Source organism: Pteropus alecto, unplaced genomic scaffold (assembly GCF_000325575.1).
Source record: "Pteropus alecto unplaced genomic scaffold, ASM32557v1 scaffold146, whole genome shotgun sequence".
Lineage (NCBI taxonomy): Eukaryota > Metazoa > Chordata > Mammalia > Chiroptera > Pteropodidae > Pteropus > Pteropus alecto.
Genome location: NW_006442107.1, coordinates 17,623,519 through 17,636,111, shown reverse-complemented (window position 1 = coordinate 17,636,111; position 12,593 = coordinate 17,623,519). Strand labels below are relative to the sequence as shown.

The 12,593-nt window shown below is 32.7% G+C and overlaps 1 protein-coding gene and 1 pseudogene across 2 annotated transcripts in view; one reads left to right on the top strand and one right to left on the bottom strand.

The window, feature by feature from the left end:
- DSC2 (desmocollin 2) overlaps window positions 1-12,593 on the bottom strand; it is a 30,039-nt gene that overhangs the window by 5,148 nt on the left and 12,298 nt on the right. For both annotated transcript variants that reach the window (XM_006920008.3, XM_015595786.2), the window contains exons 6-12: window positions 11,687-11,831; window positions 10,577-10,743; window positions 7,175-7,309; window positions 6,752-6,937; window positions 4,574-4,830; window positions 4,304-4,446; window positions 1,668-1,895 (exon numbers count right to left, since the gene is read on the bottom strand). In XM_006920008.3, the coding sequence (XP_006920070.1) occupies window positions 1,668-1,895; window positions 4,304-4,446; window positions 4,574-4,830; window positions 6,752-6,937; window positions 7,175-7,309; window positions 10,577-10,743; window positions 11,687-11,831 (1,261 nt within the window). The remainder of the gene's footprint in view (window positions 1-1,667; window positions 1,896-4,303; window positions 4,447-4,573; window positions 4,831-6,751; window positions 6,938-7,174; window positions 7,310-10,576; window positions 10,744-11,686; window positions 11,832-12,593) is intronic.
- On the top strand, window positions 3,089-3,206 carry LOC112469396 (annotated as a pseudogene).

The window sequence follows — 12,593 nt, the reverse complement described above, 5'->3', positions numbered from 1 at the left end:
TAACAAAAATGCTATGAAATTGTAAATGTGCATGCACTGAGGAGTTCTAATTTCCAGCCACTGCAAACACATTGCCTATAAAACTTGTGTACGCTGCCTCGAGAAAAAATCTTTTGGTTTTTGTGATAATATATTTATCTATCTATAAATCAATTCTTTCTAGCCTAAGAGATTAGGATAGACTTGTTAAGAGATCATTTTTTTTTTTTATCACAGCTTTAAAATTTTTAATATAATCATTCTGTGTATATTTTCTTCTATACATAATTCATCACACAGTAATAGTTTGAAATTCCAGACACAATGCTTTAACTTGCCACCAAGGCTTCTTCATGTCCTCTTTTTCTTCACCCATTCTATTCTCCCTTTCCTTTCTTTTACAACCTTTCTTTTCTAATTTGCTATATTGGGAAATTAAGAAATATTCACTGAAAACATGGAGTTGAAACTGTTCCAAGTCATTTTAAAGGCAAACCTAATTCAGTTTACAGTGGATCTTGAATCATGAAAGCTGAAGGGCAAGAAAACCAGGACATCCTGGTCCACAGATAGTACAGTCAGGAGACAGAGCACGTGCTGAAAAGTTAAGAGCTGATGTAGAGAGTGATGCAATGGCAATATGGAGAATTGCCTTTACTGTTTCCATTCTTGACACCATAGATCCTGTCCCGGGTAAAGTCAGAAGTACAGAGTAAGAGCCAAATTAGGGGAGAATTCCAAGTAGAAAACAATCAATTAGAAATAGTCAGAAGTCAAAGTAGCAGAAAGAGGAGAGAGAGTATGGTGGACACTGATACACACCCAGATCCCTCTGCAATCAAGGACTTATTGTCCTACTTGTTTGGGAGACTACCAGCATCTTCAGAGATTGTGCCTTCCTGTCAAAGTTCACAGCTCTCAGGGTAGCCCAATCCACTGACTGAGCAAGGAGGGTGTAGAGAGGCTCAACTTTGGGCCACTTTGAAGGGGTGATTAGCAAAGACTCCCCATGGGGTTAGCTGAGACTGTTATCTGGCCTGAGTTGCAATTTGCCTTCTCTTCTTGCCCAATCCTGCTTCCCTTCCTGTCACAGCTATCGATTCCAAGCAAACTCCTTAATAAAAATCTGCCTGAGAAACTCTGTCTCAGCGTCTGCTCCCTGAAGAACAGACCTATGGTACATGCAGATTCCATTGTGGAAAGAATCTATGTAGAAAGAATACACAAGTCAGGAAGTGATTATATAAGACCCATTCTAAGGGTGGGTATGCATGCGTGAAGTGAGAATGAGAATTCACACAACTTCTAAGGAAATGCCGGCACAGGATTGATTAGACATAGGCACTAGAGAGACTCACTTCCTACCACACTAAAACTGAGAAACTTGCTTTTTTTCAATGGTGGTTCCCACACAGTGAATGATTCTATTTCATCAAGAAAAAAAAAAAGTATTTTAGGATGGGGAGAAGATGAAGAAGGTGAAGGAGGTTAAAAATATGGAGACCAAAGAGATTAGATCGGGTGGTGAGCACATAATGCATTATACAGATGATGTATTATAGAATTGTACATCTGAAACATATATTATTGACCGATGTTACACCAATACATTTAATTTTTTTAAAAAAGAAAAGTATTTTAGATGTCCTTATGTTGAAAAGAACAAAGTAATGTTTAGAAGTACATACTGTTAATTTTTCTCAGTGTCCACATTCTCCGTATGTCTGAATTAGAATCACTCTCCAAACTGAAGTCAAAGGGTGGGCCATTTACACTGTCATCAGGATCGAAAGCAACAATCTCTGCAGAGGACATTACAGTTTTGCAGATTATCACTGTCCGTTTAGGTATTAATGGGCCATTATCATTCACGTCTTCAAGTTTAATTCTCAGCGTTCCAGTACATGATCTTCCATCTAGAAAATCAGATATAAAAATACAATCTTTTAATGTTTTGAGTTTCTCCTAGGAAATTATACATTGAAATAATTTTTTAATATTAGGCACTTGGAACATATAAATGACAGTGACAAGCACAGTCACAAGCTATGTCCTTAGGGAACATTAAAAGTAAAATATTATCACTTTCAAATGAGTTGTCCATACAGTAATTGCTATTTAGATTTGTCATTCAATCGCTAAATAGTTGCAGTAGACATGGAAAATTTTATGGAGGTGAGTTCTGACTGATTTTTAAAAGGAGAAAGGAAGAGAGTATGAACAGATATTTCTGGTACATTTAAAAGCACAAGGAAATTTGAGGTAGAAAAGCACAGTATGCACATCTATGTTCTAGACATAATAAACAGGAAGGCAGATTGGTGGGAGTTGACACCAGAGAGAAGAGCCAAGGGACCTTGGAAACCAAACTAGGGAGCTTGGAGTTTCATATCCATATAGAAAACACTGACGGTTTGGGAGCAGGGAAATTTAAATGTAGAAGGTATGTATTTGGAAGATTAGAACAAAAATAGTACATGTATATGTTTAAAGGGTGAAAGACTCCAGAAGCGGAATATCATTTGCAAACCAAAGTAATCATTCTTGGGTATAGCCTAAAGAATTTTTTTTTCTGTGTCTTCAATGAAAACTTCCTAAATAACTATTTGTACAGGGCACTGTAAAATCTGAGGGATTCAAAGATGAAGTGGTCTTGGTTCCAGGCCACAAATTAGTAATAGTTATGATGTCCAAAGCTGAACACAAACACAGGATTCTATCTCTAAATCATTCATTCTTTCTGCTTAATAAAGGGGCCTTAGATATCAGGAGTGGGGTTAAAGGATGAAAAAAAACCTGTGCCACTCACTGCTTGGGGCTATGTCTTATATAAAGCTGCTGGTTGGTCTAGGGAAACTGGAAGACCAGGCACAGCCCTGTAGTCATAATTTTAATCCAGTTGACAGAAACTCTGATAGTTCCAGCATCATCACAGATCAGGAGCCATAGCCCACCAAGTTAAGAACTGGTTCTGAAAGGTGGGCCACAGAAAAGGACGAGGTGAAGGCAAACACAAGACTGCTAGTTATGATGGGGTAAAGTGGGAGAAAGGAAAAACCAAAAACTGAAAGCAAACCAAACATCTGCCATTTAATGTACACCTGATACAGTCTACGGCCATGCCAGCCTGAACAAGCCCGATCCCGTCTGATCTCAGAGGCTAAGCAGGGTCGGGCCTGGTTAGTACTTGGATGGGAGACCACTAGGAAGACCAGATGCTGTAGGTGTAAAAAATAAAAAATAAGGGATAGTAAGTTGACAAGGTCCTTGCAATCTATGAGGTCAACCAAGGGTTGCCTTGCCTAAAAACAAAACAAAAACAAAAACAAAAACAACCCAACAAAAATAATGTACACCTGAAAATTAAAATTCCAAAAGGAACAAGATTAATACTAAGAAGGAAAGTCAACGAAATCACCAATAGAAGATTAATTTACTTCATGCGAGACATTTTTGAAACATGTATATTTAGCATCTTCGAACATATAGAGGAAGAGAATGAGTAGAATGGTAGGGGAGAAATATTTAAAGAGATAATTGCTGAGAAAATTAAAGAAAATTAAAGAAAAACCGGGATCTTCAGTTTTAAAATATATTCTATGTGCTAAATAAACAAAAATACATTCATTAATTTAGAGAGAACTGGAATATTTAAAACATCTCCTAAATTCTAATTTTGCAGGCTACAGTATAATAATTTATGTTTATTTTAGTCAACATATTTATTTTAAAGAAGCACAAAATTCAAATGTATGTTATAGTAAAACTATACTTTATGCACTAAATGGATCTCATCCATTACCATTGTGTTCACACTTCTTTCAGTTTTGTAGAACTCATAGAACATGATTTTAAATTTTATATGCTTATATGGATTTATATTGTTTGTCTTTCTAATTTTATAATATACTATTAATCATGACTATGATTTCTTTTTATATAATTTCTTTTTATATAAGTATATTGTTAGTTTACTGTAAGAAGATAGAACTATTTTCTAAGTGCACCATAAGGCAATAAGTATGCTCTCTCTGTAACAAATTTTTCTGCCAAAGTAAATATTTTAAGAGATATGACTAGGTAAATTGAAGCTAATACAACCGAAGTGATTTTCTCAATTTTTAACAATTATTTAAATTTCATAGATTATTAACATTTTAAGTATTTCCCTGAATAAGTTATTTTATAACTACATCTAAAACTGAGGGTATTATTAGAAAGCAGATATGAGTTAATAAATTCTAGCAAACCTCTCAATTACTCTATATATCATCTGGGGAAAAATACATTTTGAGACTGTACAGAGCTGACTTAAAGTTCTTACCTTTGTCTGATGCAAGGATTATAACATCATATGTACCATTTGTGATGGTCTCTGCTTCTCTATCTAAGCTTCTGAAAGTTGTGATAGATCCTGTGTTTTCATCAACAGTGATCCAACCTTTTGGATCATTTACTTTCTTATACCTATTATTAATGATGAATAAAAATAACAAAATGTATCTTAAGCAAAATTACAATACTGGTATCAAAATAAATTATAAATTTTAAAAACATGGTAAATTTGGAGTTAATTAAATTGAATTATAAACACCTTATGCCACTGCTACTTCTTGTTTCTGGGTCATATGCTTTATATCCATTGCTCCTTGTATTCGCTGGCACATTTTCTTTAATTTGAACAGTTTGTACTGGAGGGTTACACTCTGGGCCCTCGTCCTGATCTTTTACATTAACAGTAACTGTTGCCATGCTCATAGTTGATCTCGAACCAGCCTCTTTAGAATATGGAGCTTCATTAACTACACCAATTTGCAGGGTCACCTGTTGTCTTTCTTCATAATTCAGTGGCTACAAAAGCAAGTGTGTGGAAAATCAGTTCAAGACATTTAATATTTGGCAATGCTAACTAGTACTGTGTATAATTTGTTAAATTTGGAAATATGTAAGTGCTATGTTGGGAATAGTCATGAGAATATTAAACATACACCTAAGAAATGAGGTGGTGGTGGGAGAAGGGCAATCCTTCAACTGATACAGTATTTGGTGAAGCCCGCAAAAAATAAATTAATTAATTTAAAAAACAACAACAACAACAACAACAAAACTCACTACAAACAAAAAACTGTTCCTCAGCTGCAAAGTTAACACAAGTAATATCATAGGTCCTGATAACGATTTCAGAAAGTATTTAATGAGTATTTCATGGTTAACCCTTTAGGGGGTCCATACCTTAACCAACACTTATTTACTGCTCTGTTAAATTTGGGACAGCTTATCCTACCCTCCTGAAATGAATAAATTTTTTCTATCTGGCTTAGGGTAGAAAATATGGTCAAATCTTTAAGAAAAAAGAAAATAAGAAGCTTACAAACATTATATATATATTTTTTAATCTCTTCTATTGTAGTTACTTTCCAAAAAAAATCTGGTAGTACCAAGTTTAATAGAAGGTTTTAATTTTATCTGATATGTAGTTGTAATGAGAATGGGCGAAGCCATTTCCTTATAAGACAGAAACTGTGTTAGGTCTTGCACTTCACAGAAATGAATTTCCTTCTTAGAATATCAAGGATTAGGGCAGAGTTTGGGTGAAGAAAGAGCCAAAATTTAATGGACCGTTCTTTGCTGTTTTGCAACAGAGAAATTAACCCATAGACTGCAGCTAAATTTTATGATTGTAGCAAAAATAGATTAATCGTTTTTGATCCATGCACCTTATGAATATGTACAAAAAGGACACTGCATAGACCCAGGATTGGATCATATTCTAGTAAAAGATGCAGTAGATATAAGCCACAGCCAAAAGGAGCTCAGACCACTTGGTGGGCTCACTCTGGCTCCTGAATTAGCAGCAAGTTCTTCTGAGATGCTGTAGAATAGTATTAAAAAGAGGTTTTAGAAGTATTTATGTCCTTGAATGTCTGAGAATTCCCATTCTGAACCAGGAAACTAAGGATGTAATGGACACTGGATACAGATGAACAGAACTACAAACAGCTTTCCTATAGGTCTGACCAGGAGTAACCCATCATTCGAGAAATTCAGTAAATAAGTGGAGGCTCCCTGACCCAGCTGTAGAAAGAATGAGCTAGGAAAGTTTGCCACTGTCCCACTGGAATCACAGCTGTACTAGTGTTTGAATTAAGAGATATTGGTTACTAAGTAAATACTATATGTCATTTGAACACACATATATATAATTTTTAAATAATGACTTTATATAAGGTTCCTCACACTAGTAATTTTCAATTTTTGAAGATACTATAGTTTCTGAAATTTAAAATGTTACTTGTAGACTGTTGAATCAATTGGTCAAGAGGTACAAATTTCTAGTTATAAAATAAATAAGTCACAGGAATGTGATGTACAGCATCATGATTATAGCTAATAATACTATATTACATATTTGTAAGTAGCTAGAAGAGTGGATCTTAAAAGTTCTCTTTACAAGAAAAAAAATTTGTAACTATGTATGGTGATGGATATTAACTGGACTTAATTGTGATCATTTTGCAACATACACAAGGATCAAATTACGTCATTCACCTGAAACTAATATAGTGTTATGTCAATTATGCCTCGATTTAAAGAAAAGGTTCTCAAAATAAATATATCCATCCCATTATATATTAAGAACATAGCATTTACATTTATCTATATATCTATTTTATTCCTACATTTACCAGAATGCCTTTCTTTTCATTAACTCTAGTATATTAATCTGCAATATGATAAACTACAAATAACAAATTTACTAATTTATTCTTACCTTAATGACACACAGAACTCCTTCATTTGTTCTGGGATCTGTTACAATTTTAAAATTTCCATTTTCATTGCCCTTTAAAATGGTATAATTAGCTCTCCAATTAGCAGTATTAATTAAATCCTTATCCTCAACACTAACACGTAAAATTTCCACATCAACTTTATTTTCTTCCACTGATGTCACATACTAAAAAAAATAAATAAATAAAAGTTCAATTAGTAATTTTCACAAAAATAAAACACCATACGAAGGGCGCCCTCTTCTTCTAACTTTCAAAGTACTACTTTTACATAATTTTAAACCATAAGTCCAAATTGCTGTCAAAGGATATTTCGTTTGAAATCATGTGGCACAATGGAGATGTGCACATTTAGCAATAATACTGGGCTGTATATTTTTCTTTTACTGGTATCATGTACTTACAGAAGTACGGGTAAATGTTGGCAAGTGGTCATTCACATCTTCAATATGAATGATACAAGATGCAGTCGTCTGCAAACCAAAATATTGACCATTCATGTCTTGTACTTTTATTTTCAACCTGTATTTGTCAATTAACTGAAAAGAAATTAAGAATTTAATTATTGAGTGAAAACAACATTGTAAATGAAATTTGAATTTATACTCTATAGTTTCCTTGCATTAAAAATTTAAGAGGTATAAATTTCATAGCTTTCATGTACTGGTAAAAGAATATTTCATCACACTAGCAATTTTTAATTAATTTATGAAAATAGAGTAGTAGTTATTTCTCAAATAGTACATTTGGAATTGCCTAATAATGAATCAAAATCTTATGTTCAAAATTACATAGCAATGACTCTTATAACAGTCTTGTAAGAAAACAATAAAGTTAAATATCCTCCTTAAAAGAGACAGATTTTAAATATTTACATTAATAAAAAGATCTTTAAATGAGCATGAAAACAAGGGTCTGGGATTTGTAATTTTTTCTCTCCATGGAAAATAAAATTTGGCTCTCAGGACTTTCCATTCATCAGAGATCGTAGGAGGCTTATCGCTAGTTAAAAAATGTGTTTCTCCTCATAATGGCTTTATTTATCATAAGTAATTGAGATACGGAAGGATTATAAATAAAACTAATAATAACACCCATAGACTGAACATTAGAAAATTTGGGTTCTATTCACAACTCCCAAAGTAACAAATGTAATCTGAGGGAGTTGAAAAATTCTCTTTACCAAGGTTTCCTCTTCTAAAAAACGATAATAATAACACCTTTCCAACATAATTCCATTCTTATCATAAGACAAAATAATGTGCAAAACTATCTTAACTTTCCACCTAAAATATTCACCCTTCTCTTACATAGCTACCTTCTTTCCTTAATTCTGTCACCTCTCAAGTTTTCTCCTCCTTATGAATTACCTAAAATAAACTAAAATTTCTCTTGATCGCTATGCTTTTCATACACAAAATTTTCCTGATCTACTCTTATCTCATAACTAATCACATATGTCGACTAGAAAAATAATGGCTTTATTGCATTTAAAAGTTCTAAAACTTCATGCTTGTATACTTTCAGGAGAGAATACATATTTTGTTTGTACGTATTTTACTGGAAACAATCAATTGGTTGATAAAACAAAGAAAAGTTTTATGGGCCTAATTATTAACTTGTGATATCTTCAGATAGAATAAAAATTCTGATGTTTAAAGGTCTTAAAGTAACAGATGAACACTGGAATCCTGAGGTCAAAAAGTGATTCCAGAGCATGCTTGGGTAAAAGCACTCCAAGACTCCTTCATTAGTTTTCAGCTGATCCTATCAGAAGGGCCTATTCAAGACTTGATGATAAAAAAATAGATTGGTTTATAATCTGCTTTTTCTTGAGCACATAAATTCCATTAAAAATCTGTATAATATGTAGTGCTGTAACATTCATTCATTCATTCGTTCATTCATCTATCCAGCAAATGATGTTGTATTCTTTACTGGCATATACAATAAAAATAAATGAATTTATAAATAATAAAATAAATAAGTGCCAGTTTCACTTAGAAATTTCCTTGTAGATGCAGCAAAAAATGATTAATTTTATTAAATTTCAACCCACAGTCCATGTGAAAAAATGGAGGTATGCATACAGCATTTCTGCAGTGTAACATGGCATGGTGTTCCTCTCACAGAAAAGTACTTGTGTGATTGTTACTTGTTGTTTTTTTACAGAATATAATTTTTACATAAAAGACATTTATGTTTATTCAAATTGGTATATTTGGAAGACATTTTGTCAAGCAAAGTGAATATGTCACTTCACAAAATAAAAAAAATAATAAAATATTTGTCATCAATAATAAATTGGAATGTTTAAGCAAAAAAGAGAATTCTGGAAAACTTTTTCATCCATTAATGGAGGTAAATAGGTGATTTTTTTTCAATATTGTTTATTGACATGTGTTAATATTTGGTAGATCTGCATGACTTAGTGAATTAATTAATATTTTCCAAATGACCAATCTGTTACAAATCATACATGAGTAAACTATTTTCACATAGTACAAGATAAACCAATAGGTTTTAATGTAATAAAGTACAAAAATTCGCTGATAAAGCTTCAGAGTGTACATTGCAAAAAACAGTTAAGAAACTACCACTTGTCAATTTTTGGTGCAGTATCAAAGATTAATATCTACAACGACCTGAAATTACTATTAAAATACTCCTTTCTTTTCTAACTTCATATCATGTTAGATTTTCTTAACATATGTTAGCTAAAACTACATATTAGACTGAATGCAGAAGGAGACATGAAAATCCATCTTAAATCCTCAATAATATTTAAGACTGTAAAGGGATATTAAGATCAGAACATTTAAAGACCACTGCTCTATTCTTTGAGGGAGAGAGGAAGAGGAAATGAATCTGATATGAAATTTTAGGAATTAAAGAAATACCCAATAAACATATATTACTATATTTTAAGACTAAGCATTATAAATGTAGTAAGTACGTCAGATAAACTTTTATAAGAATTCAGATGAACAAATGCTTGGTGAAGATGTAAGAGTTGAATAACCAAGCAAATAAATTATTAAACTAGGATGGTATCAGTAGAAGTGGACGTAATAGAAAAGCAAAATAATTTTGAAGGTAACATTGACATGCTTTGTAAAGTGATTTGATCTAAGGGACAAAAGGAGACATCAAATACAATTTGGAGAACATGAATTAAAGGAAATAGAAAAATTATTAATAGGAAAAGGGCATTTAATGCCTTTTTTACTAGAAAATATGAGAAATACAGCATGTTTAGAAGGAAAGAAGAAGAGTTTGACTTCAGATGTACTGCATTTTAGGTACTTCAGATGTACTTCATTTTAGGTACCTGAAAAACATCCAAATAAAGATTTCTCGCAGTCAATTGAAAATGGTAAGCCAGAGATAGAGAGATATAGACTTTCTTTTCATTTATACAAGGGGAAGAATGTAGATGAACTTGTCAAGGAAGAGATGACACAGACAGAAAAAGTATTGTTATCTGTAGATAACAAATTTCTGCACAGTCCAAAAGTTTCACTTTCTACTTTTCATATTTGATATTTGTTTTTAATACTATACATATGTTTATATTAGGAAAACTGAGTCTATAAAACACAATTCAGCAGAGAACACATTAGTTTCGAAATTAGCACACAGCGTGGTTAATGACCTCCCTTAACATACTTAACATGATAATTTTTCTAAAATTAGATTCACAACATGCTTTTCAAAAACACATTTATAGGTGATGTAAAGAGATATACAGTTACTATTAAATAACCACGTGACAACCAAGTTTTATTTGCTAATATTTATATTACCTCTCTGTCTAGCTGAGATGATGTTGTGGTGATCACGCCTGTAGTTGGATGCATAGAAAACAGGGTGGGCGATGCTGGCAACTGCTCAAGGATGGAGTACTTTAGGCGCGTGTGCAACGTGTCAGGTTCATCTTTGTCAGTTGCACATACCTGTCCCACGGTAGAACCTATATATTGAAAAATCATCTTTAATTTCCAAAACTTTTACATTTTCAATTTTCCCCTTATTTCATTCCTCTCCATCTATTTGAAAATGTTCTGAACCACTTCATTATATATCAGAGTAATAAGTTTTATAAGTTGGCGAATTTCATATAAAGTATCATTTCCTTTTAAATATCCCAGCAGCCTAACATTTTGGAATTTGCTGACTATATCCCTGTGTTTAATGTATAATTTTATAAATGTTAATAAAATCTCTCCATGACCTTTTTATTTCTATACTAAAGAATTCTAATTATTCTTTAACCTTTTTCTATTGGTAAGCTTGTACTTAATGGGTCAGTTTCCTCTGACATTTCTTGGTTTAGTTAGATCTTTCTAGAGGAAGACTCAAAAACTGCATTCTGCTTTCCAGCTAAACTGGTCCATTTTCACAGGATTGAGAAAACATTTGTATTAGTCTCAATAACCTTTATGATCATGCCCAGACTATTATCGATCATTTAATCATTATGGAACATCAGTAAATTTCTTCAAAGTTAAGACCTCAGTTGCTCAAAAGCTTATTCTTTTTAGAGTGCGTCCTCTTAAAAGTACTTATTTTATCTCGCACAGGAAGACAAAGTAACATTTGTTGAATAATATTTCTCAGGCACTGTGCTTGGCATTCCATGTGTATTATGCTTCATTTAATCTTCATAATGATCTTCAATAGTAATATCCCGTGTTACAGATAGGGAAACTAAGGTTTGTTGAGGTTAAGGAAATTGCCCAGGATCACAGTTCATAGCTAGCTAGTGAAAGGTGGAGTAAACTCCACCCAGAGCAGGCCAATAAGTCCCCTTATCCTTCCTTGCCAGCAGGATATGCTGCCTCCCAAAAGCACAGTGAAACTCAGTTTTTGAATTGAAACGTCAGGTTACCAACATGGTTAAAGTGAGTACTCACCAACTCTGCAATTTTCGCCAACTGTAAAAATATAAGTTTCTTCTGTAAAAATTGGGTAGTTATCATTTTCATCCTCAATTTTGATTAATAGGGGCAGTGGTAGTTCTGGAGTATATCCATCTGGAGTTGTTGCAAAGGCAATTATCTATGAAGAGAGTAAAATTTTTTTAAAAAGGCAAAACAATCTATCAAAATATGGTTCAAACTAGCGTTGGCTTTAACTTGTAGACTGTTCAGCGTTGCAGTATGAGTTTCACCATTCGTTTTTGTATTTGGATGTGGACATAACATTAATGCCATGAAGTGATTAATTTCATGGTGTAGTATAGCATTTTATGTTTAAATATGTCTAATATAATGACGTAAATAATCTTGGTTTCCTCACTATTGCTGTATTGTTATACATGAGTGTAATGGTTTTTACTATTATTTCCCCCAAACAGCGTTCAGGATTATTTTGTTTTGGTTTGCAAGTTTCAGGTGCACGAATTTTAAATACAGCTTTCTGGCCCTTTTTTCCCTTTGGATTTTTAGGATTCCAAATTTCTCATGTGCAGTTAACTGAGATATTGTCTTATTTTCTACTAATTAAGATCTCAGGCATATCGATGGTTCTATTTAGATAACCGTCTTTATAGAAATTTTTTAACTTAAAAAAGGAGAATCAGAAATAGAACAAATGAATGGCTGTAAATAATGTGGGGAATATAATTTATTTATGATTTTATAGTACGAATTTCAATTTTAGTTTTTCTCATAATGACTATCATTGAAACAGAAGAACAATACAGATATTTAGAGGGCCATGTTGTAGCAATTTTAATCCTAAATATTTAATTCAATATTTGCCTATCTATTCGGTTCATTCAGTCTACCGATGAATAATTAATTAATTCAAAATAGATGT